At 38.5% G+C, this 25562-nt stretch overlaps 1 protein-coding gene across 1 annotated transcript in view; it reads right to left on the reverse strand.

The window, feature by feature from the left end:
• Positions 1–25562, reverse strand: part of ME1 (malic enzyme 1) — a 155018-nt gene that overhangs the window by 7496 nt on the left and 121960 nt on the right. Inside the window, exons 8-11 of the mRNA XM_041480404.1 lie at positions 18614–18711; positions 16700–16813; positions 4372–4477; positions 1429–1571 (exon numbers count right to left, since the gene is read on the reverse strand). Of these exons, the coding sequence (XP_041336338.1) occupies positions 1429–1571; positions 4372–4477; positions 16700–16813; positions 18614–18711 (461 nt within the window). The remainder of the gene's footprint in view (positions 1–1428; positions 1572–4371; positions 4478–16699; positions 16814–18613; positions 18712–25562) is intronic.

Raw genomic sequence — 25562 nt, forward strand, 5'->3', positions numbered from 1 at the left:
TGGGTAATGCCAGGCAGGACTGTGGCTGGCAGGGCCCAGGTATCATGCCCAGACTGGTGCAGGTAGGCAGTAGGGAAGAGCCAGCCTGCTTGGGGAATGAAGGGAATTTAGCTATATGGGTACAGGTTACACCGTAACACTGGTCCTGAGGACAAGAGATCTGCCTCTAACTCAGCTCAGGCTGCAGTTCATGGGGGAATGGCACTGCCCAGGCTTGGTGCCTGCAGCTCAAAGGCCCCTGGCTCCTGCCTCTCTGGGGAGGGAGCACCCTCAAATTTAAGCAGTGAATTTAGGTGGGGAAGAAAAGCCAGCCTTCATTTATGCTAGCACTGCTAAAGTGATAAATATCACTGTTAAATACTTCAGAGGCATTGTATCAGAAATATCTCTGACTGTTTTAGAGAACTGGAAACTGAAATGCACTATAGTGCATTTTAAAATAGGCCACAGTTGCTATTCAGCTCTTCAGAAGAATATTCTGTTTAGTTTGGTGTCATGCACTATAATCCTGACCTGCTTATTATATGTTTTGGTGACAGATCAAATACTTCAGAGTGTCTTTTGCTCTGTTGAGCACTTGTGGATACCCACTACAACCAACCCCTCATGTAGATTGCTTCCCTGGCTCCTGCACTGTGCTGTAATTACATCCGGGCTGTGGAGAATGGACATGCTAAATTTGTCTTTTAAACACTGAGAAACTGTCATTCAAAATGCCCTGTATTTGACAAGAAATCCAAATACACCCACTATGAAACACATACAGTCAGGTACATATACATTTTAAATTCTAGGCTGAATTACAGGATAATGTGTTTATCAGTACTTCTATAATAAATAAACAAGCATAGTTCTCTTAATTTTTACCTACATTTATGTAACAGAAAACTTTCTAAGAAGAGTCAATTACCCCAGTTCTTAATACAGAATGATTTTAAAGATTCTGTTTCATGTATTGAAATATTTTCTTACCCTAAAGAGTATTTATGAAATCTCAAATTTCATAATTTCACAAAATGGCACACTTCATAATGCTCTAGTGATTGATGGTGACTGATGCTTTGGTTACAATAAAGATTATAAGTGTTGCCGGAAATCTCAAATTTCATAATGTGTGTACATATTACACAAAATAGCACACTTCATAATTGATTGATGGTGACTGATGCTTTGGTTACAATAAAGATTATAAGTGTTGCCTACACCAATAAATGCTATAAAATGTTTTTATGAGAGTGCAAGCACACAGTGAATTCAATGAAATTGTCTTGATAAAATCTGAAAAAACTTTTAATTAATTTAACTCATTTTATCCATGTACAGGGACATGATTAGTAACTGCTACTCCACCTTCTGTCCTCCTCCCTTTTAAAATTTAATATCAGACTTTTCATGACTTATACTGGAAATATGTTAATCTTTGGTTACCTCTGTGTATTTGTAGCACTGCTCAGCAGTGCATTCTGCTTTGCTGGTGGGATTGCTGAGAGCAAAAATTATAGGACGTTTGTTTAGAGCAGCCATATCCTTGAGAATTTGTGCAGTAAAAGCACCACCAATTGCAGCAACTCCTAAAGAAGAAAAACACACATATAACAAGTAGGCAAATTAAATTAGTTCAAGGTAAGACATGCATGTCACTTGTAAAAGAACAGAGCTCCTTTTTCTCCCTCTTTAAAGTAGAGTTCAACCTTTTTCCTAACATGTAGTTGAAATAAAGTTTTGTATAAAAGATTTTGCAATAGTGACACATCAGCATTATCCCTAGCATAAGGCAGAACCTATTTGCCCCTGTACAATCTGGTGACTTTCTCCTTTCCCTTTTCTCAGGCCCTTTATGTAAGATTAAAATGTTATCACCTAACTTGCAGCTAGGTCCAGTATGGACTAGATAGATGCAGCTCTGGGTCCTAAAGTTCTGTGCAACAGACTGGATAGTTTCTCTCAAATCCAGTGTCACATTTCAGATTTTTCTGACATGATGACTAAAGTCTCTGCCTTCTACATCTGAGCTGAGCTGACAAATAATAATTTTTAGTCTAGGCCTTCCCTGACAGCAACAATTTTTTTAATACATCCCTCTTCACTGCACCAGAGATGCTTTTCTATTCCCTATATTCCCACACTTATAAATGCTATTCATAGGCACTGAAAGCCACTCTTGCAGGATGAAATCATCTAACTTAGGCTGCACTCTGCTGCATTGCAGATTTGCAGCCAGTACTTAGATCTTGGACCTCAGACAATTCACGACCAAAGAGGTGGGTGTGTGATGTTTTTGAGATGCCAAGTACACCCGCATTTCTGAATAATCTACAAGAGCTGGGAATTCAAGGATATCCACACCTTCAGTGAAAATAAACAGATAAACAGATATTGGAGCAAAACTACTTTATTTTATCAGAGGCCTCTCTCACCTGGTTTGTAGAGAAGGTAGCCTCCTTCATCCTTAAAGAACCCAGTGCCTGACACCCCATTCTGCTTTCCACACAGCATCTGAGTTTCAAAAGCAGGGAAAAGAGCTTGTTTTCCCTCTCTTGGGGAGTGGAAATGGATTAAAACCCAGGCTGGGAGAGGAGAGCCTGGAACCTGAGCCTTTCTCAGGTCAGTACTGTAACATCTTGTCACTGTTGCTCAAATGAGCATCCTGACAGTGCCCAGTCTAAAAGGACATTTAGGATTTGCCTGAGGAGAGCACCAAGTAATTTGGGGGCAGGTGAAAGGGGCCCTCACTGCCCAGAGCTGGCTCAAAGGTTGTGCTTCAGGACTAACATTTCTTTAAGGCATCTCAGAGTATCTTCTGACTGATTCCACATGGAGCATGGTATCATCTGTCACATAATACTATTTTTTGCAGCTCTGAGCTCTCTGTACTTGACCTTCTGTGAATGGACAGGGATGCTTAGATGCAAAAGCTCTGACAGACCAGCTGAGCCACTCTTTGATGAAAGCTGTATAGGAGCCTGTTATACACCTTAGTTTCTGGTTAAATCATCAGCTGCCAAGTGTTTAATGTCTTCTAAACCTGCTTCTGGACAGCCCACAGTAAGAATGACAACTTTCTTCAGATTTAAGGTAAAACAAAATGCTTATAGCTATTTTTTTTTTTAAATTGCAGTTTCTTAGACTGGGTCTATCTAAATTAAGGCTTTTCCTTGAGGCATTGCAGGCAATGAAATGAGTATAAGGATTTGCTTGGACAGAGCTAAGTAAATCAGTGGGAGGAGAACTATCAGCCTATTTCCCCATGACTCCTGGTACTCCAGGGAACATGCTGAATGTCTAGTCACTCAAACCAAAAATCCCCAATATAAGTCTCTATTGCTGTTTCTGATGGAAGAGACTTCACTATACAGAATTGGTAAGAGAAAGTGACCTTGAGGGACAGTCACACAGGTTTATACATAAAAATTACACACAGTAAAACCCATATTTCATGGCAGCAAATCTTCCCTAAGCATCCACACACCTTCATCTTGATAAATATTCTTTCATTCTACTCTTCTGTCCCTCTAGCTTTTTCAGCCTTGTAGTATATTAAATAAATTCTCTGGACCACTCTTCCAGTCATATCTTCATGTAGCAGACGAAAAGAAACACTTCATTTACCTCACTGATGACCACTGGTAAAAGCAGATTTTACTGAACAAGGACCACATGGTGTAGGCATAGTCAAAAAGGTAGCTGGTAAAATGTAGGATAATTATCACTGTGGCATTTCAATTTTCTAGCACCTGATGAATAACTTTTCTAGCCAGATAGATTAATCTTCAAGTCTTATTTAAAAAAAGACCAAGAGTACTTGCAGTTCACTCCTGAAACTATCACTGAAATACAATAACCAAACTATAGAGAGCTGAGCAATCCATTATTGAGATCACAGTCCTTCAGCTTTTACAAAAGAAAAGGTCTTTGTAAAATCTGCCTTTTGGTCTGCAAAAAGGACTGCTGGCTAAGGACCTAAATGTGAGCAAAAAGAAGACTCAGACACAGCACCCTCATATTTGCGTAGCTTTACATGAGCTTAGCTCATTTTTCTCACTCTAAATTTGAGGTTATTTGTATTAAACCTTCCACATTACACCAGAAGTAATTTAGGAAGGTGGTAAGGTCCCCCATCAGATGTTTAAACCCAGTCAGATTCTTTTCCCTGTAAAATGGATGGCTCAGAATGAAAGCAGTGTTACATGCTTGGATAGTTACTATTTGTTCAGTTGCTTAATAGAGTCCATTATGCACCCAGTGTTTTCTGAAAACACACAAAGGTAAACTCTGTTCAGAGGAACTTGATCTTCTCTTCAGACAAAGCCACATCCCCATTTTTTTTTCCAACAAAGAATAAGGTCATTGCCTTAAAGTCAAAGAAATTACCTATTAGCACGGACGGTTTTATATCTTTAACAATATCTTCTAAATTTTTCATTTCATGATGTTCATGGGCGAAACGCTGTTTCTCATGTGTTAATGAGGCACGGCCCTGAGTATGGAAAAAGAAAAATAAATTTAAGTCGAATGGAACCTAATATCCTGTTTATGTATCTGATTTAACGCATTCTATTTTCATTTCTATTTTTGCATCTATCATATCAAATGAAGTTCCACTGTGTACAGCTAATATGCTTAGGATAATTTAGGATTAATCTATTTGTCTAAGCAGTCAATAAATTCAGTAATTGTACTTTAAATCGAAAATAACTGTAGAACACCACAGTAGTAACACATACTTGAGCAATTATACGAGATTTGTAACTCAGCAAAATAAAAATAATTTCTCCTAGCTCTTTCAGGTTTGCTCTTGCCTGAAAGCATGGAGACTACATGGTATGAGTATTTAGACTATAGTGGAGCATACATTTTTCTTCACATTTTTCATATTTAAGTCATTCATTATTAAGGCTGGAATATAAAAATAATTCTAACCAGATGTCTGGTGCACCATTTCTGCATTAGCAAAATTGACTCAGCTGTGAAAAAACTTTTGCCCTGATCTCTACTGGCAATTTCCACCCACCGGTGGCCAACAAGGTTTCCAAATGGAATATGAAAGATGCAGGAGAAAGGGCTATAGAATATCTTTGACATTGACTTGGGCTGCAAAGTGGGTTTGAACTCAGTGTTATGTGGAGTGCAGTGTGAAAATGGGCCAGAGTTTGTGAAAATGCTGTTAGTTGTCTAAATATGCAGAGCTTTGTCTGTACGCAGACATCTGAAAATTTCAGCAGAAAAGTTTGAAATGAGCACACTTCTGCTCCTTGTTTTAGTCTTGGACCTGCAGAAAATATAACTGCAAAGGCACTTTTCAAACACAAGTCTAGATGATGGTTCCAGCCCTTCAAACATATTTCAATTTCAGACAGAAAGATGCAGATTAAACAGATATATAGGGAAGCACATGAGGAAAATTGAATGCTGAATGTAATTTCAACCAAATAGCCAGAAACGGTATGTATCATCTCCCCAGCCATACCTTTTACAACTGGTAAAATGAAAGTTTCCTTAATCTTAGCAAGATTATTAAGGCTACATGGAACTATTGGAACAGAATTCATTCCATGATTCCACCAAAGTCTATGAATTTGAAAATTTTGGCTCAATTTAGGCCTGCATATACCATCAGACATAAGCCACGATTAGCTTTTCTAACAAAATTAAGAAAGCTGATGCTTCATTTCAGACCACAATTCTGCAGTGTGGCAGCATGTGGCCATACCAGTTCCATGACTGAAGCTGGCCCAGCCACTGCCAGAGCTGGTGGGCAGAAGAAGAAGCTGTTTTTCATTTCCATCTGCAAGGAAAAGCGCTTCCATCCCAAGGGTGCCACAGGAAGCTGCCATGTGGTCAGGGCTGACTGAGCTGCTCTGCCCCACTGCATGCCAGCTTCTTTTGGCTCACCCATGATTACAGGGCATTTCCACAGATCTCTTTTCTCTCTACACATTTTTATGTCTGGATGGGCTTATGCAGGCTTTTAGTGTTCTTCTAGAGTGATCAGCACAAAAATACTGAGATAGGGGCACTTAATTTCCTTTGTGGATAAAATGTGGAACTGTCAGTCCTGAGGGAATGCCGCAGTATTAATAATTTTTGGCATGTTCATGCCTGCATCATTCCACCATGGTATGCATTTTGCAGTCTGCCATTTCCCAGCATCCCAGCAGATGTCCCCACAGTCTGCACACACACTTTAGACCCTTCTCATTTTAAAGCAGCAATTTTCCTTAATGTTTTGAAGGGAAAAATATGAAACTTTCTTTTTAGTCAGCAAAGAAAAAGAAATCCCAACATTTATGACTTCCAGACCAAAAGCTTGTTGCTAAGATTAACTCAAAACACTTTAATAAAAGCCACTTCTCATTCTAATCTGATGATTGGTTGGAACTGAAATGCTTGGTGGAGCCTCACTTGGAGGCAGGTTTGCTGAGGAACCAGGAGTGAGTGACCTGGGCCACCATCCAGTCCCAGGCTGCTTCTTGAGATCGTTCCTTAATGGTTCATCATGTTGCTGCTGAGGAGGCCAGTTTTCCATCTGACCTTAAAACACAACCTCCAGGAGACTGCCTTGGGCTACCAAGGAAGAAAACATCACCTCCAAGGGCTGTGACCAGCTCACTCCTCAGGCTGTGGCAGGCTGGTAGTTCTGAGCCCCTCCAGGATCTGCAGATCTGGACAGATGCTCAGGAAAGGTGACCTTTGATTTTTTCCTCAATACGTAACAGCCAAGAGATCAGGCTGACATCTTAGTAGATAAAAATGTTGCTATTCTTTCATTTTCAATTTCAGTCAAAACAAACAACCAAAATCCTTCATGAAGCACACTTACTTTTTAATACAGTTTTACACTTGACTGGCTTTTGAGTAGGTGTTAAAATACTTACTGATGTAACACCAGGGATTCAAAGTCCTGACATTGACAATGATCTCTCATTTAACTGGCTACAAAGGAGTACTCAAACAGTAAGGATGTGATCCACTGCAATGTTTTTCAGGCTGCTAGGTAAAGAGACTAGTGCTAGACAGATGGGTCAGCTCAGGTCAGATTCACTTCTGCTTTACCCTAATTTCTATCTGCTGTTAATTTCACACATGATATTCTACTATTCTAAAAAAATACACTCAAACAAACAAACAAAAAGCCCAATGTAAGTAAAAACCCAAATAATTTAAAATTTACTTATTTATTCAGCTTTGGTCTGAATTAGTTTGATCCCATTAGTCAGCATAGATCATGTCTCCAAGTAAATATTTTTCTAGCACATTAACTAAGAATGAAATATTAAATTATGTGGCTTAGCAAAAATAACAAAAGCTATGTGCATAGAGATTTTTGCTTGGAAAATGCTTATAAAAGAAATTATATGGTTGGGTTGTTTTTTGTTGTTTTAGTATTTATATTTTAAAATAAATTAGAATCATAGAATGGTTTGCGTTGGAAGAGACCTTAAAGATCATCTCCTTCCACCCACCCTGCTGTGGGCATGGACACCTTCTGCTAGTCCAGATTGCTCAAAGCCCCATCCAACCTAGCCTTGAACACTTCCAGGGATGGGGAATACACAATTTTTCTGGGCAATCCAGTGTGTCACCACCTTCTCTATAAAAAAGTTTCTTTCTAATTTCTAATATGAATTGACCCTCTTTCAATATAAAGATGAAATCCCTTGTCCTATCACTCCATGACCTTATAAAAAGTCCCTCTCCAGGTTTCTTATAGGCCCCTTTAGGTGCAGGAAGGCCAATAGAAGGTCTCCTGGGGCCTTCTGTTCTCCAGGCTGAACAATCCCAATTCTCTTAGCCTCTCCTCATAGGAGAGGTGTCAGAAATGTATCTTCACTGTTAATTCAGTGATCCCAAAGGAGCTACATAACACCTCCTTAAGCGCTACATCCAAGATTTCAAGACCAGCCAGTTGGTTACAAAACTTCAATAGTTAGAGGCCAGTCCTTTAGACAGTACTTTTTTCTTCACAAACTGATAAATTCTTAAGTTCTGCTCTCCATCAAGTAGAAAGGCAGCAGCAAGAGCATGACTAGCTTTCCTCTGTACCCTGCCAACAGGGCAAGCAAGAAGGAATAAACAATTCAGTTTTGTGTATCTTCCTTAAAATAAGGGGTTGCCAGTCCATTTAGTACAAGCTTCCAGACATTCATCCCTGAATGCCTATAGCTGGAATAAGAAATCACAGAGTTTTTGTCAGCCAGCAGAAAGAAGAGGAGGGAGCCAAAATGCAGATGTCTCAATTCTGGATTTGTGTGGTTTGCTGTCTTGTCTCCTTCCTGACACTGGAGTGTGTGAAGTGGCTGGACCTGTCAGTGCTGAGCTGCTGTGACTAAAACATCTTCCAGAAGCACAGAGCAGATCTTCTGACAGGTCCATTTCCAGCCCTGGCTTAGCCGGTTTTTGTACTGTGGCTGCTGGGAAATGAGCAGTAAAGGATCAACACAAAGCAGCATAAATCAGAAATTGCTCTGGTCTGCCTGCATCCCATAATCCTAACATGGCACAGAGCTTACTGGCATTTTCTTTCTTCTCCTAATAGGAAAGAATAGGAAAGGAAGAATGTAAAATACACAATACTTTGAAGAGTTTGAATGAGCTCTGAGGTTCTGTGTATGAAGCTCTGAGTCTTTTAAGCAGAAACATCATCTTCAGTCACATTCAAATATGTCTTCTAAGACCACTGTCTTGGTCTTTCAGCACCATTAACAATTCATTCAGCCAATGAAAAGGGCTCAGAAAAAACAGCAGTTTAAAGACCTTTGCAGTACACCAAACCTCTGTAGAGTCCCATTGTTTCACTGAGCTCCTCAATGCCCACCACAGAAGGGAGAGATTTTTTCCAGGAGCTGCTATTAAGGGATGTTATTGCACTGTTGTGCAAAAACAAGACAAACCAAAACAAACAAACAAACAAAAAAACCCCACCCAAAACAAAAAAAAAAAAAAAACCAAAAAAAACCAAAACCACCCCCCACCACAAAAAAAAAAAAAAAAAAAAACACAAAAAAAAAAACCCACCAAAAAACCAAAACCAGAAAATAAAAACAGCCAACCAAAAAAACCTACTAAAAACTAATATACTACAAAGAAAATCATAGTATTGGATGGATAATCAGACTGCCTGAATAAACTACATAATATACTTTCACTAGAATACTGAAGGTTGAAAATATCAATAACACACAAGATGATTAATAATCCTTAAGTCAAAAAACTCAAAATGAAAATGCCAGAAATTACTTTTTAGTGGAAAAGTATTGCTTCTATCACAGTATCATTCTGTAACAAGAAACCTTTGGGTTATTTGGGATTTGAACAAAAGAGAACAAAGCAGCCTGAAAACAGATACATTAGAAGTCACTGTGGTACCAGAGATGGAAAGAAATATGAACTAAATTCTTTATTAGCAAATGAATTACAAAGGTGGACTGTGTTAAATCAGCAGATGAAGTACAGAGATAAAGAAACAATGGCAGCATTCTTTGATTGTGACATTATGCATGAAAGATGTTGGAAATTCTAAAATGTCTCTACTGCCTAATGGGTCAGAGTCATTTGTATTATATTTTATTATTACAAAACACAGTCACATGAACAGCAGGCCTTTCAATTCACGGAGCAAAAGGACTCAGTAGTTAATAGTTCTATGAAAAAAATTGTTTGTATTTTGGATTTGAAATGAAAGCAGTTCATAGGGAGCAGTTTCAGGGAGGGCTCTGAAGTTTTTAGTTTAAGGGTCTGATCAACAGGGATCAGGTTTCAAGCAAATGTACATCACAGTTTTCACAGAAAGTTACCCTTATCATCACATTATAGCCAAATTGAAGCTCAGATAACAAACAAAAATGACCCATCAATAAAACCCTGAGAATTTTCATAGAAAACAGCTGTAAAAACAGGAGACCAGACAGCACAGCAGACATCTATATGGGAAATTAGAAAATGGGAGGCAAACCTTACAAATGCCACCAATGTGCAGCCTAATGCCACGGCCTGCCGGAGCTGGCTCTGCCGGGCTGCGGCAGAGGCAGGGCTGAAGAGCAGAGCAGCTCCATCCGTGCCAGCGAGGCCGGAGAGGCAGCGCTGGAAGCTCTCCAAGGGCTGCTCTTCCCATCAGCTGGGAGCAGCTGCGAAGGAGGCAGAGCACGCTGAGACTGCGCTGTCCCACACTGGAGGCAGCGCTGGCTCTCGGCCCCTCTCACAACCAGGGCGGCACAAATCTATTTATATAAACACTTGCCTCCATTTCACTGTGTCAACTGTGGCTTATTTAAACAAGAGCTCAGAGATCAGTACACAGATAAATTAATAAAATAATTTGAGGTTCTTAAATACTGAAGACATGAGAACCACAGAGGACATGAGAACTGTAGACCAGGGAGCAAAGCAGTCCATTAGTAACTTGAGTATTTCCAACTGCAAATGTTTCAAATGTTTTGGTTTTACTTGCATTTTTCCTGTGAATTCCCTACTGCAGAGTTTAAATACAAACAAACAAAAAAGCAATTGTGAAAAAAACCCCCAAAAATGTGATTAAGAGTCGTAGGAGAAGGTAGTGAAGCATTCCCCTTTTGGGAGATGGTATTATGTGGCTTTTTTTATCTGTTTCATCACAAGTAAAACCCTGGTCTAAAGGCTGTTGAGAACTCTAGGCAGGGACTACAGAGACACCGCCATGGGGAGGCCCCAGAATCATGAAAGGGATGGCACGGGAGGGGCGCAGAGAGGGGACAGGCCAGGCTGCCCACAGCCACAACTCCAGGGCAGCATCAGATACAAGAAGTGACAAAATGCAAAATAAAAAGAGTGGAGTTATGGATATGGACTCACTGCAGGGGTTGACTGAAGTCCAAGAGCCTGCAGGTGATAGGCACTCCTGTGCCACCTCATTTAGGAACCAAAAATCAGAGACATTTAAGCCCTCCCAAAACCCCATACTGAGACTCTATAAAGTGACAGTGCCTCCTGATCAGGCCCATCCTCTAACACCTAAAGGTGAAGAAAATACACTAAAACTAAACCAGGCAAGTTGGGCACACACCTAATGAACAGTTTGTTGCCAATTGTGTGAAAAAACCACAAGATTTTGAGGAGACAATGTCATAATAGTTGGCAGTAAAATATACAATTATGGTAAGAAATACAATTCTGGCATTGACTTTAAAACTCACTGTTAGAAAAGTAGGGCTGTTTTAGTCCTATAAAATCTATAAAGAACCCTTTCCATGTAAATAAGCACACATGGTTAATAGGTTAACAAGGTTAACAGGCAGGATAAAATTTATAAAGACAATGATTTCAAGAAGATACAATCTGAGAGCCAGAGCAAATCACAAATCCACAGAACAGCAGAAAATGGAACAAACCAGTAATTTTTTTCAGTAACAGAGCATGAGCAAAAGAAATAATAAACTGCCCAAATTAGGTCCCCATCTCATCAGTATATCTAATGCACACAGTGTCAAAGAGGTAGATGCCAGCAAAGGCAAAGGGTTTTGGTGGTGTCTCTTTTAGAGAAACACCCCACCTATCACCCTTTTGCCTTGTCCTCACTTGTTTTCATACATTACTCACTGAGCATGAGTAATGCCACGAGCATTCAGAGAGAAATTAATGTTTCCTTTTTGCAAAACTTGTACTTGATATAGAACATGACAAATATGAGATTTAAGTGCACAAATTAATTCCCCAGGCATCAGAAAAACTGATGAAGCAAACAAGGATTGCTTTGCTGGGATGGTACATGAGTAAAATAAGGCAGAAACTGCTTTGAGTGATTGTGGCACCTTGGAGATACCCAAGGCCTTACATCTTTGCTAAAATGTAAATAATTTTGTTGGCTCAAAGAGTCCCAGCCAGTTGCAGTCAGCCATAAAAGAACTGATCAAAAACAGAAGTGTCAGAATAATTGACTGTTGATAAAAAGAAAGCTAGAAATAATTAAAAGCAAGCAGAACTGGCAGACAGTGATATATAAAAGTTAAAAACATTATAAAATTAATCTAGTATGAAACTGAAACTTTTTACAAGAATTATTATTGATAAAATTTTTAAAAAAAATCAGTAACAGACAGTCTGGATGGGATTCAGTTCAATATTATGATATTTCATTGTGAGCTCTGAAAATTCTTTCACTTGTTATATGAGTCTGGCACTGAAATTCTGGTATCATTCCAAACGTCCCCCTTTCTCTTCCATCATTCTCTAAGCAAAGACTGAACTATGTATGTATTCAGTTTTGACCAAACCCCATGAACTTTAATCAGGGTCATATCCAATGCCAGTTAATTGGTTGTGAGAATCTTTTGCAAATAAAATTGCCAGGGATAATGAAATAGGGGAAAGAGGATGAAAAGTGAAATCCTTTTATGTGATTATCTACAGGTTTACCTGGTTACCTCCATTATAATTAATCAGGACCACAGAAATTGTTATTTTTTTGGGATCTACTTCAGTCTTCCTCTGATACTAGAAGATCAATATTTCAGTCCTTCAGCCATCAGACCTCAGTGAATATTCTTGTGCTTGTCATACAGGGTTTAAGATCACACATCTAATGGATATTCAGAATACAAATCACTTGACTAGACCAAGTATTACTGTGCTGAACTAGAAAGAATAGAGTACAAAACTGTAAAAAGAAGTATTTCTCCGTGGTGACTTACTCTTTAAAATTAAGGATGACATTCATCCCTCTGCAAAGGAACAACTTTTGTGCACTAGAGATTATGTGGTGCACAAAAATGCCATGCAAATTATAGAAAAACTTCATTGCAAGAGAAGCAAGTTTGGCAGCCCAGGAACATTCCCTGTCCATCCTCAGAACAGGAGCAGCCATCCTTGGCAGAGTGTGGGGGGGGTGGGGGGGGAAGTTTCTACTAAGTCTATTTAAATACTAAAAATGCCTTATTAACTGTATCATATTCCTAGGAAGTTCCAAGAATCCTCTTGCTTATTACCCTGCCCTGTTCTTGGTTATTGCCTTAAAACAAACCAAACCAAAACAAAAAGCATTAAAAGCCTTTGCAGCACATTACTGAAATGCTCAGACAATGGTGAACATTATGAATATCCCAACATTCTCACATTCTGCCTCTTCTCAACTAGTTGACACAAAAGAATTTACTGTCTTTAAAGTTCATGGACTAAGACGTGGCTACTAATACAACTAAACATGACACTATGGCAGCTTTAAAGAAGACACAAAACGTGTTCACCACAGATCACACACTTTTGTAATCTGTGGGATTAACATTAAAAAATATGGGAACACTGAGAATAGGGGAATGGAATGTGGGAGATATTACCCACCAATGTATTTATATAGGTAAATATATATTCATCAGACAGACTGTGATTGTGTGATAATTTAGAAATTCAGAACTGAAGATGTGTCCCAACTGATTATGTATAATCTTCAAGTACACAAGAGTGCAAAACCAACTTTAAAGTGTCACTTAATTAAGCATTAACATTTCCATTTGAATGCACTGGGACACTTAAGATAGTAGGTTTCGAAAAGTTATACAGTTTTAAGTATATAATGTGCAAAACTTCCTCACCCACCTTTGGAAAACAGTTTCAAAAGGTGAAAACATTCTGAACACTTTAAAAGACCAAACAACAACCCCAAAAGGGTATCTACAACACTGTAAATTCTCTAGAAGGAATTACAGAACATAACTATGGACAGTATAACAAACACAGCTCCATCACCAGCTCTTTTACCACAACATAGCAGAAAAGTTGGTCATCAGGCTTGGTTTAATGAAAACAGATGGTTCCCATGGGGGGGAAAATAAAATTAACAGGAGAATGAAAACACAGCTGCACTTGAACTAAAATTAAAAAGCCACAAAGGAAAAATTCAGCAACAAAAGCCTGATAAGTGACTTCGTGGCAGCTTTTGAGGGTGGGGGAATAAGAAAAAGGTGGAAACTGCAGCCAGATCAACAACAGTTCCCAGGTTATTTTTCTTAGAACTGGTTGAAATTCTACAGAAGGTAGATGAAAGGAGAAACAATATTTAAATCTATAATAGCACATTGCAAAATTAATGATCAAAGGTCAGCATAGAATAGAAATGATGTAAAAATTAGTTTAGTTGGACAAAGTAACTGCTGAGTCTTCAGCAATTCTGTTATTTCTCATACTGCTAAAGCAACTGATCAGTATATTTCTAGTACTGAAAAGGTCTCCCTGCTCCACATAAAGTTCTTTTAATCAAGCAGGTTTTGGTGAGGCAAATTTTAAGGGACTCTTATTATCAGGTTTCCATTGATACATGTCCTTAGTAGTAAGAAATGTCAGCGTAGTTTATGCAAAATTTGATTAACTGGTGATCTAGGCTCTGATTTTGGTAATTCTTACCATTACAATAATGAAAGGGTTTGTAATAATAGAGTTCTGATTTTGTTCTCATAAATCTTCCTCATTTTATTTCTCTTATCTCATTTCTACGAGTTTGGAAAGTTCTTCAAGCCTTGCAGCATTTTTCTGCAATCAGCTAAAGCCAAAATAATTTCCTAAGTGGACCTAAATCACAGCACTCTCTATCAGGCCAGAAAAAGGAACCAGGAATAGTTTAATTATTTACTCACTGTATATATAACTTCCCAGCAGTTAAATCTCAAGCCTCTTGAGGCTTACATTGTATTTTCTTTCTTTGGAGGGAGGGTGTTTTGCCCATTTTTTTTTTTAACTTTTCAGTGGGGGAACATTTTGCTGCTGAAGAAAGCCAAGAAAGGACTTGCAGAGCCTAGACCAAGGACACGTTTCCTTACGTCAGCCCAGGCCTTGCATTGACAGATGTCACTCAAACACAGCACAGCAGCAAGCACCCACCCATTCTCCAGCCCCTCAGGACAGCCAGATGGGAAAACTGGTGCTGTCAGGTCTTCCAGGAACACAGGCAATGACCTGAAATATGCACCGTTGGTTCCTGCTGCTTGCATCAACATCTGGCCACAAATTCAGCCCTAATCTACCTCAGACAGCTGTTATGTCTGGCAATCACAAACAGTTCACAAATACACTCCAGGCAGGACATGAAATTCAGTGGACTGCTTTTTGAACAAAACCCAAATTAAAGCTCCACCAAGAAGAATAAGCAGAGGAAAGGAACATCGAGGCTGTGGGAGACACTGATTGGTTTTGGCTCTGCTTGAGAGTGCAGAAGCTCAAAGGTGGTGAGGAAAGAATGCAGTCACCGAGTCACTAAAAATTTAGAACCTCTGAAAGGAATGAGGCTCTGCTTACCAAGAGCAACAGCCCAGATTCTCAGCTGACTGGCAAATTAGCAGTGAGAGGTGTGAAGAGACTGGGACAAGAAACTAGAGAGCGAGAAGAAAGAAGAAAGGCTGGTTAACCACCTCGGCTGGATGGATATGCAGCAGAGACCTCTTACTGCTTCAGGGCTGTGAAGTTCCTACACTTCTGCCCCTGTTAGTTTGTTTCCTCAATTACCAGGAGGTGATTTTAGTTCAATAGTAGAATTTGATATGCCCAGTTTCTCTGGTGAAAGAAATGGTGCAACTCAATGACTCTTAGGCAACCTCGAGGTTTCTGCAGCCACAGACAATACACAGGCCTTCAGTCATTTATGTTTGGACATAAAATCACTTCAAAATTATTAGATGAATACCAAAAGGATTAAAAATACGGATTGAAAAAACAAAAAAAGCACCAGAGGGGGGAAAAAAAAAATCTGTGTCTTAGATACCTGCATTCTTCTGTACCTGATCAGGCTACTTTTCTGCCTTCTGGCAAGGGATGACCAAGACGACCTTGGTAATATTTGCCCATCTCAATGTCTATGATTGTACCATTTTCCTTTTAACAGTATGAGTGAAAGGTGCTGTGATGCTGTTCAATAAGCCAGAGACACTGCCTGCAGAATGCATCCTCCTGATGCACAGATGTGTGAACCACAAAAGTCCTTTAATGTCAGACAGCCAAAGAACACTGTGAAGTGTGGTACCAACAAGGATGACACAAATACTGCAAACCGACCAGCAAGGTGAAAAAGCAAAGGTAACTGGCCTCTCATCTATTTCCTTTAAGTAGCTCACCAACTACTAAATACATAACCACCTTTTAAAACACACCAGCTTCTTTATTCTGGCACATGGAATTAATATGTTTCTTTATTTTGGCACGTGGAAGGAATGAGGTAAGGGTGACTGATGAAGTCTCTCAGCAGCTTCAAATTCTAACCAGTGTTGATAGCACTGCAGACCACAACATCTGCAACATGAGCTGTATCACTGGGCAGAGAAGCTTTTTGCTGCAATGCATCTCAGTTCTTGCAGAAGGATGACTTGCCTGCTATCCTAGTAACGTGCCTATACATCTTTGTCCAAGACTATGCTAACAAATAATAGTCGCATTTAGATGGGAAACATTAAACCCCGAAGTTGAACATTTCTTTTCTTACACGTCTTTTAATGAACTGCTGAAAAATTTTCTTCATTATGTTCTCATCCCTAAGAGAAACAGAACAGGAACTCCAAGCATAATCATCCCCCCCGCCAAGTAACATGGCAGTCTGTCATTTATTTAATAAACTTTAGAAAAGAAAAACAACTCGTTATGCCAAGAGAGATATTGTTGCAGTTGCTTTCACAAAGAATATCTTCTTGTCTTTATCTACAGAAAGCAAGTAAGTATCATGATATTTAAAGTAATGACAAAATTGTATTACCTTTACGACTAATCCCTTCGAGTCAACCAACCAAATTCTTTTGGTAGCTGCATCTTTGGATAGCCCTTCTTTTTCCATAGCCATAAGAATGAGGTTTGCTATCCCCAGTGCAGCCTGAAGGAAAAAGAAGAAAAGTAGAGTACAAAACAAGAAATTAAAGAAATCCCCTGCTCACGTGTTTCATTTCCTACTATTTTAGAAAGTTTTATAATTTTAATAAACAATAATACGGAATCATTATTTTTTAATAAAATAAACTTAATTAACTGTAGCTATGATTTGGTGATTAGAAACCATAACACAGAAGAAGAGCATAGATAAATCTTAAATCATACAGATAAATCGTAGTGTAGATAAATCTTCAGATGGCTCTTAGAGTGTGGAGAGCACAACAAATGTTGAGGCTGGAAACTAGAAAATGCTAGAACTAACATTGATTCCACATAATGATAGCTCCAGCCCTGGAAGTGTGCCAGGTTGGATGGGCTGTCGTGGGCCTGGTCTAGTGGAAGGTTCCCTGCCCATGACAGCAGGGGTCGAACGAGATGATCTTTAAGGTTCCTTCCAATCCAAACCATTCTATCAGTCCATGATATCCATCTCAGAACACATGAAGTGTTTTTTCTTCTTTGAAATTTTTGTTATTTAAACTAAAGGAAATAACAGTCTGCATGCCAGAAAGTAAAACACAAGAGCTTTTGCTCTTCTCTTTTTCTAAGATGTCCATCAGAAAGGTAAGTCTCCTTTTACCTACTGTTCATGTGTTTTGTAACTCAAGACTTGGCTGTGCTCCCAGTCAAAGCAGGGGAAAGAAAAACTCACATATCAATCTTTTGCTGAAACGTTTTTTCATTCTTACTGGATTTTATAATATTTCATCCAACAGATTAAATGCCATACAGGTACAGATTGAAAACCAGGCACCAAAACAAGCCAACAAGCTGCTCAATATTTCTGATTACAGACTTGTACCTGTATTTTTTGGGGTTGGTTCTGTTTCTTGTTCTTTATCACTGATTTTCACTGAGAACCAAGTGAGTTTTTCCTTTTTTTGTTAAGAAATAAGTAGCTTTATTAAAAAACAGCTCCTGCAGCAGGGGTGATAGCTACCATTACCTCTTTGCAGCAACAGCCACACTAAAACTATTGATAAAAAAATAAACATTAGACCATAAATTCATCTGCCTGTTAAAGATGGAAGAAAACCAGGGGAAGGAAACCCAGAAAGATGGACAGTCTTGATGAAGTAATGTCTTGATGACATGGCAGATATGGATACAAGCCATTTTGAAAACTGCAGACACAGCACCAAATATTTAATGAGATTAAAGAAGCCAGCATGGGTTTGTAGGCTTCATACAAGAGATGACAAGCCACACTGTATATAAGTACAGCCTGCACTTGTGTAGGCTTAGAAATTAATACTCAAAAGTTAGTATAAAAAAAATAGTGTGCATAACGATTTTCAGAAATGGATGACCTTAATATGCAGAATACTGAAAAACTATATTCAATGCAAAAAAAAAAAAAAATCAAAGGGGCACTTCTTAGTAAATAACACTGACTTGGGTAAATATGTTATATTTACTTTCTCCACTGCATTTCCTCATCTTTCAAAAAATGTTTTCCTTGGTTACATCAAGAGCAGTTCAATAATTTACAGTGGAAGAGCTAAAACTTGAAGTTCTAAAAAGAGAGCAGACCTTCAAAAAATGTCTTATGAAAAACAGAAAGCTTCCTCAGATGATCAGAGCTTTTTCTGTAAATTTACACTTGAACTAAAAAACAACTTTCAGCAGGTGTTAGTAATTATTCTACTAATTTAACTGTCTTGTTTACTGGACACATGTAGCTCAAGTAAATATTAATAAAACTCATCATAGTACAATTTCCTCAATGTATAAAAATACCTACCTCTCCAGCTCCCTGGAACAACACTGTGTGATCTGACAATTTGTTCTTGGTGATACGCAGAGCTGCAAGAAGACCTGCAACAGCAACAGATGCAGTTCCTGGAAAAAAAAAATTAAAAAAAGAAGATAATATACCTGGTTATTCTTGAAACAATTACGAAACTTTACATTTTAAGTAACACCACAGCATCTTTTGGCTAAAAGATACAAGTACTGAGTGTAGTAACAAATAATGGAGTGGAGTTAGAGTTTGCTCTACTTCATTCTTACAAAAGTTAAACATAAGTGAGAATATCATCAGAGTAACATTAAATAAAATAGATTGATTTCATGGATGGGTATAACGGCTAGGCCATTCAAACTCTTGTAAAATATTCTAGTTATGACCATTTTTAGAACGAAGGGTGCGAGAGTTCAGAGAGATATATTTTGAAGAAATTCAGATACTGAAAATTAAGTTACTGGTTTCATTCTTCAAATAGATATATTTCAAGTACAGTAAAATACAAGGCTAAAATAAAACTTCATTTCTCATGGGGAGGTTGTCAGAGTAGAATATCAAACTGAACACTTACAGAGAAGCTAAACCAGCTGAAAGAATAAGGCCAGCTTATTTAAGACTTCAGTCCACTGTGAAAGGAGTTTCAGTCTACTATCTTCTAAAACATTGGAGGTACCTTTTAAATCTATCTTTGAGTTATGCCACACAGGGAAAAAGGCTAACATTCAGTTTTATGGTTTAGCCTGGGGAGGTCTTTCTTCTCCAGATCAGAACCCCAGAAAACAACATACCTGTCTGTCTTTGGATGGAGAAATTTTGGTCCTCATTGTGAGAAATAGCTATTAATAAAAAGTAGAGCAAAAAAAGAATTCAAGCAGGCATCTAACTCAAACTTGTTCACAGTGGCAGAGTAAATCTAACCTCTGTGATTGCCAATATATCTTTGTCTAACTTAAGGTCTTCTTTCAAATACTCTTTTATCTCTTCAGCAAGCTATTCCAGTGCTTAACTGTACTCTAGGTTGAAAATATCAAATCTAAACATTTCTTTTCTTGTTCTTCTATTTCTTTTCAGTCTCTTATCTACTACTGGAAAGCTGGTTATTTTGCAAAAAGCAATTTATTACATTCGAAGACTAATGACATTCCAATCAGCTTTTCTTATCTGGAACAATACCAATTCTCCCACTCTTTCAGAAAGTTAAGTTTTCTTAACTTGAACTGCCGCACCCAAATTGATACACTGCACTGCAGGTGAACTGTCAGCACTGCTGAGTCAAGTTGTCAGCCTCTGTTGTGCTCAAGGAAGTGGTATTTGGTCACCAGGACCTCACATCTGGCTCTTCTGGCCCAAAGACTGAAGGTGACTCCTTCTCCCCAGCAAAGCCTACTGGATGGGGAAGACTCCTTGATGTGTTTGTGACTTCATGCAACAAGTTTGTATTTTTCACAAATTATTATCATCACTAAAGCATAAGCCCATAAAAAAAAAAAAATCAAACTGTATTCCTACAAGGAACCTGGATCCCATAAAGACATCCAATGGACGGGAATGTAATATTGAGGTAGATAATACCTCCAGCAAAGTTGTGGTTTTAGAGGAGATCCTGAAGAACCAATTGCAGACAGCACTGATTTCTCTAGGACTGAAAAAGCTGTCCAGACACTAACAATTAGGTACTGAAAGTCAAAACATGGGTTTCAACAGTCTTTGAAGATTTATAATGCCTGTCTGATTCAGAGAGAGCTGGACCACAGGGAGATGAACACAGGCCCTGCAATGTCCAGATCCAGGAATAAGAAATTAATTCTTCCCTCTCTGGGCAGCAGCTGTCACTGACTCAAGGAAACCAAAGATGAGGCCATGAATTGTTTTGAGAAGCCTGCAAGAACTTGCAAGAAGGAGATCTGCTGGCTCCCACAAGTCTGTTCCTGATCACCGCTGCCCTAACTGCAATTGCCTACAAGCCACACAGTTGAGGGGAGAATTCATATTGCTACTGATTTTTCCTTCATAAAAACTGCGAAGAGGTATGACCAGCCCGACAAAAGCACTTGGCCCAGAATCAACATGCAGCTCCTCTAAATTTGCTATTCACAAGTCTATTTTCTCAGAAACATATTGTATTTGCAGAGTGTCCCGACGAAGGAAGGAATGATGAATCTGACTCCATGTTCTCAGAAGGCTAATTTATTATTTTGTGATACTATATTCTATTAAAGAATACTAAACTATATTATACTAAAGAATACAGAAAAGATACTTACACAATGCTAAAAAGATAATAATGAAAACTCGTGACTCTTTCCAGAGTCTCGACACAGCTTGGCACTGATTGGCCAATGAGACAAAACAACTCACACCAGAACCCAATGAACCAATCACCTGTGGGTGAACAATCTCCAAACACATTACAAAGGAGAAAAACAGAAGAGAAGCAAATGAGATAATAATTGTTTTCCTTTTTCTCTGAGGCTTCCAAGGAGAAAAATCCTGGCAAAGGGATTTTTCAGAGAATGTGAATGTGACAGAAACAAGGTTGAGATAGCAGTAATCCCCACATTAAACTCTAAGAGATGCTCAAAACAGGCATTCATACTCAGGCACAGAGACCATTGATTTTCAAATATATGTAGCTAAAACTACAGGACCTAAAAGAACAGAAGTAGTCAGAAGCCTGGTACTAGGTAAACCTTTTATTCAATGACATCATTTGGGTGTTGAAGGCTGGGTTTGAATCTGTGGTTTGTAGGTAGGATCATCTGAGTTTCAAGAATGGTTACTTTTTCAAAAATAAAAGGTAATGCTTAATAAAATTTAAGAGCACATTTTAAAGTTAACAAGTCACTTTTTGAAGTAAAACCACTTGATGAGTTAAAAAACATGTGTCTTCAGAATTATGTTTGTTATGTGCTTTTGATTACGACTTTTCACTTCAATCATCAGAAATACAGGACATCTTGTTCCCAGCCCACTTAATGTTTAGACCATTGGCATTTTTTACTTCTTTAGTTATTTTTATTACTTGTTCTGTCCCTGATTTCTAAATAAAAAATCTTAAAAATGGTTCCTCTGAGGCATGGCTTTGGGAACAATAACCATCAGGCTGAGACACTTCCACCTCACAGTCTCCAAGAACTAGCTTGTTTCTTTCCCAGATGAAATTAAGTCTTCATCTGGCAAGTGCCAAGCTGGCAAAGACCAAAAATGGCAAAGAAGAGAAGTCAGAGTGTGCTCTCAGTTTCCCTTGGTACTCTACCAAACAATCCTCATAACCAGCAAGAAAAAAAATCCCATGGTCTCTTTGGATGCCAAATTCTTTCTTCTATTTTATATTACACAGCTGTGCTTGCAGGGGAGGAGGAGGAGGGAGCCTACATAACGCAGCTTATTCCTAGGACCATCAATCTGGTCTCCTGAAAAGGAAAGCTGAGCTGGAGCACTGTAAGATCCATGTTTTCCTTGAAGCTGCGGTCACCACAGCACCCTGCCCCCATCAGAGGAGTTCTCAGAGGGCCGTGAAAGCTGCTCTTCAAGCTGCTGTGTGGTGATAGAGTCAAAATGAAACACCAGAGATTTATTATGAACGGGAATGCTGGGATACCACTTATCATCATGGCTGATGTTCTGTTGCTAAGTTTGTAAGCCAGAAAAATGGACTGTCTTTAAGTATTATCAGTTGGGATATTTTTAAAACTTTGTCAGTACATGATCTTCTGCTTTAAGGAAAAATAGAAGATATATGAAACATAAATAAAATCCTGCACTGAATGTCAATACATTTTACACTGAATATTTGCATAGGATGTGAGCTACTGTTACCTGTACGCTCATCATGAGGGTGATTCAGAACAAAGTTTACAATAGCAATACATAAAGGCTTAAAATATGACATTTCTCTCAAATCACGATTTGCACAGAATTGATCTAAAAAGGGTGTTTAGAAGTATTCCACAGCAATTTTATTCAGCCTTTTGACTCTGAAAGGAATAATAACCCAGTTTATTAGATTACTGAACCCACTATCACTGCTGCTGGCAGTGGCTGTCATCACTCCTCGTCAGCAGCTTCCCTTATTCCCTCCCACTGAAGGGGGGCACTGGCAGCCTGAATAGCAGATCTGTTTAACCGGAACTGCTCTGACTAACGCCATGACCTTACATTTCACCCTGAATGGTGAAATGTAAAAACAACTGGCTCGAGTTTTTGAAATTAATCAAAATGCAATTCACATCTATCTGCAAAGGCAGATGCAAACCACTTTTTGTGGACATTATGAGGCACAAATAGAATTTTGTCGCTTTTCTGACTGTCATCGATGTAGGAAGGGGAGAATCGGCTTGGCCAGAGCACAGGTTAAATCCCTTGTGTGCAGGATAAGATAGACATTGTTCACGGACATTATTTTGAAAACCCATTCTATTCTCCACAGATTTCTAGAAGATGAATCAAAGCAAATTTAACAAAGGATATTTTTCTAAAGCAGTGTCAACTGCTGCAACAGCAAACATTTCATTATCGTTTTCTAGAAAGGTAAGTCATGTCTTATATAGACACAATAGATGTGAAATATCAAGGTACACTATTCTATACCAAGTCTTCATTTTCTGTGCAAGCTTCTTGAGCCTTGTTACAGTAAGCTGCACAACTGACCATGAATACGTTAAAGGAAATCCACAGCCTTTTGGGGTTGACATACTATAAATGCCTGGGAGCACAGACTACTTTTTCAGCAGATATAACTGAACAAAAGAAATGGGTGAAAAAGTCCCAAAATGTGAGGAATAAGAACTTAATTTGTATTGGATGTATTATAACTTAAATTAGTGAGAAAGGGCTTATTGCACTGAAGCCTTTGTCCATTATTTAAAGTTTCAAAAAGTGAAACTTGTAATCAAGTGTTAGTAGTTCCTTTATGTTATTTTATCTATCTAATTTTAAAAAGCTAGCAAACAGTAAGAGAGGAGAACTTTCTGCAGCACATCCAAAAACCTGAGGTATTCATTCTGGACTAAAAGATTAGGAAATGGTAAAAGTAAAATTCTTATTTTTCAATACACAGCATAATAGAAGTCACACATTAACACTCCCAACCATCCAAATTGCACTTCACATTGTGCCAGGGGAAAATGTTCATTCTCATCTCCGACATGCACAGGGAAAAGAGGGAGTAAAGATCCTCTGGAAAAGGTGAGATCTCAGGTGCTAGTGAGGCAAATGCTACAGCTGTGGTAGTTGAAAAGGCCCCTCTTTTAAGAGATGGGAGCTCCTTCTTGCCATGAATGGGCTTCTCAAAGCTGAATGCGCACACTGCCCTGCTCTGCAGCAGGCAGTGAAAAGAGGGGAAAGGCTGTAGGCAAGGAGAAATGTAGCCTTTCTAAAACACCAACCATTTGGCATATTTGGAAAAGGATACAGGGTCCCAGCAGCACAGGATGGCTGAGGCTGGGAGGGCATTTAGTGCAACTCCCTGCTCAAGCAAGCAGGGCCACCTGGAGCTGGGTGCCCGGAACATGGGGAGAATGGATTTCTTTTTTAAACCCATAATGAGCAAAAAGAGAAACTGAGGAATACTTGTACACACATGAGCTTGTGTATACACATGGAAAATTACACAAAAGCTACAGTAGGGTATTTACTTGAAAACACACTGATTTCAATGTAAATTTACCTATGTAAATTTTTTGAGTAACAAAGAGGTGATATCCTGAATATAGCAAAAGAAAAATACTTCACATAACCCTACAGCATATGTAGGATTAATAGGATTTTTAAAAAACTATTTTATTTTAAAAATTATTTTATTTTAAAAATCTCAGCATGTTTCACTTGAAAGCCAATGTCTCTGAATGTAAAGCATGTGTCTATGAAAGAAGTTTTCTATAGTTTTCATATCTTATCAGAATTTGAGATATATGATATAAATATCTGAGCAATTATATGTCATTCTACCCATTTCAAAATCCCAGTAAGACAAAAAACTGGAAGATCCATGCCCATCACAGCTGTAACAACAAATCCAAAATCTTCTCTACAATTTGATTTCAAGAACTGAAATTTCCAGGTACCAAACGTATAAATTTTTGTATTAATGTTAAAATAATTGAATCTTAAAAAGGATGTTTGTAACACAGAAATTCTGATTTCTGAGAATGGCATTAACTTAACATTGAATTGGTCACAACATAACTTCCAGGTATAGTTTTCCTAGTTAATCAAATGTCACTTTGATTAACACTTAACATATATTTTAAATAAAATCAAAATGTAAAATGAAATAATTATATTAGTTATATGTGGTCTCCATTTTTTACTTTACGTCTCTTTCTTTTCATAAAATGCTGATGCAAACAAACAACACAGCTGTTCAAAACAAATGACATGACAGATACCGAAGTTAATTCCAATCCAGTGCAATCTCTCTGTGTAAATATTTTTATTGGCATAAAATACAGACCATGTGTCCATTGTGGGGGAAAGCACTACAGTTGTGGGCACAGTGAAGCTATAAGAACTGTAACTCCAGTATTACAGAGCACAGAAACACTTCTTTTATGTAGATTGTGTTATACTACAGAAGTTTGTCATTGTCAATTGAGACAATTTTTAAGTACAGAAGGGGGGAAAAAGATCAAACCAATTCTAATAATTGAAATAACTGACCAACATTGAGGCAAGCAAGGCTAGAGAAATTTATGTCACTATTTGAAATGTATCCATGTCAGCAGTGACTGCAACCAGAGACCACACGATAAGCACCAAAAGACCCACAGAAAAAATGCACATCTCTTAAGACATGCAAACATGCCTTAAGCCACTGATTGTGCCCAACTAGCAAAAACTCCTTTAACAGACTCACCAAAGTCAAAATGGGTTGTGGGAAGGGAGCACTATGGCATCCTGGGTTTGGGAGGGGCAGGAAGGTGTGGCCCAAGCCAATCCCACCCAC

Source organism: Pyrgilauda ruficollis, unplaced genomic scaffold (genome assembly GCF_017590135.1).
Source record: "Pyrgilauda ruficollis isolate IOZ18807 unplaced genomic scaffold, ASM1759013v1 scaffold51, whole genome shotgun sequence".
NCBI classification, from domain to species: Eukaryota; Metazoa; Chordata; class Aves; order Passeriformes; family Passeridae; genus Pyrgilauda; species Pyrgilauda ruficollis.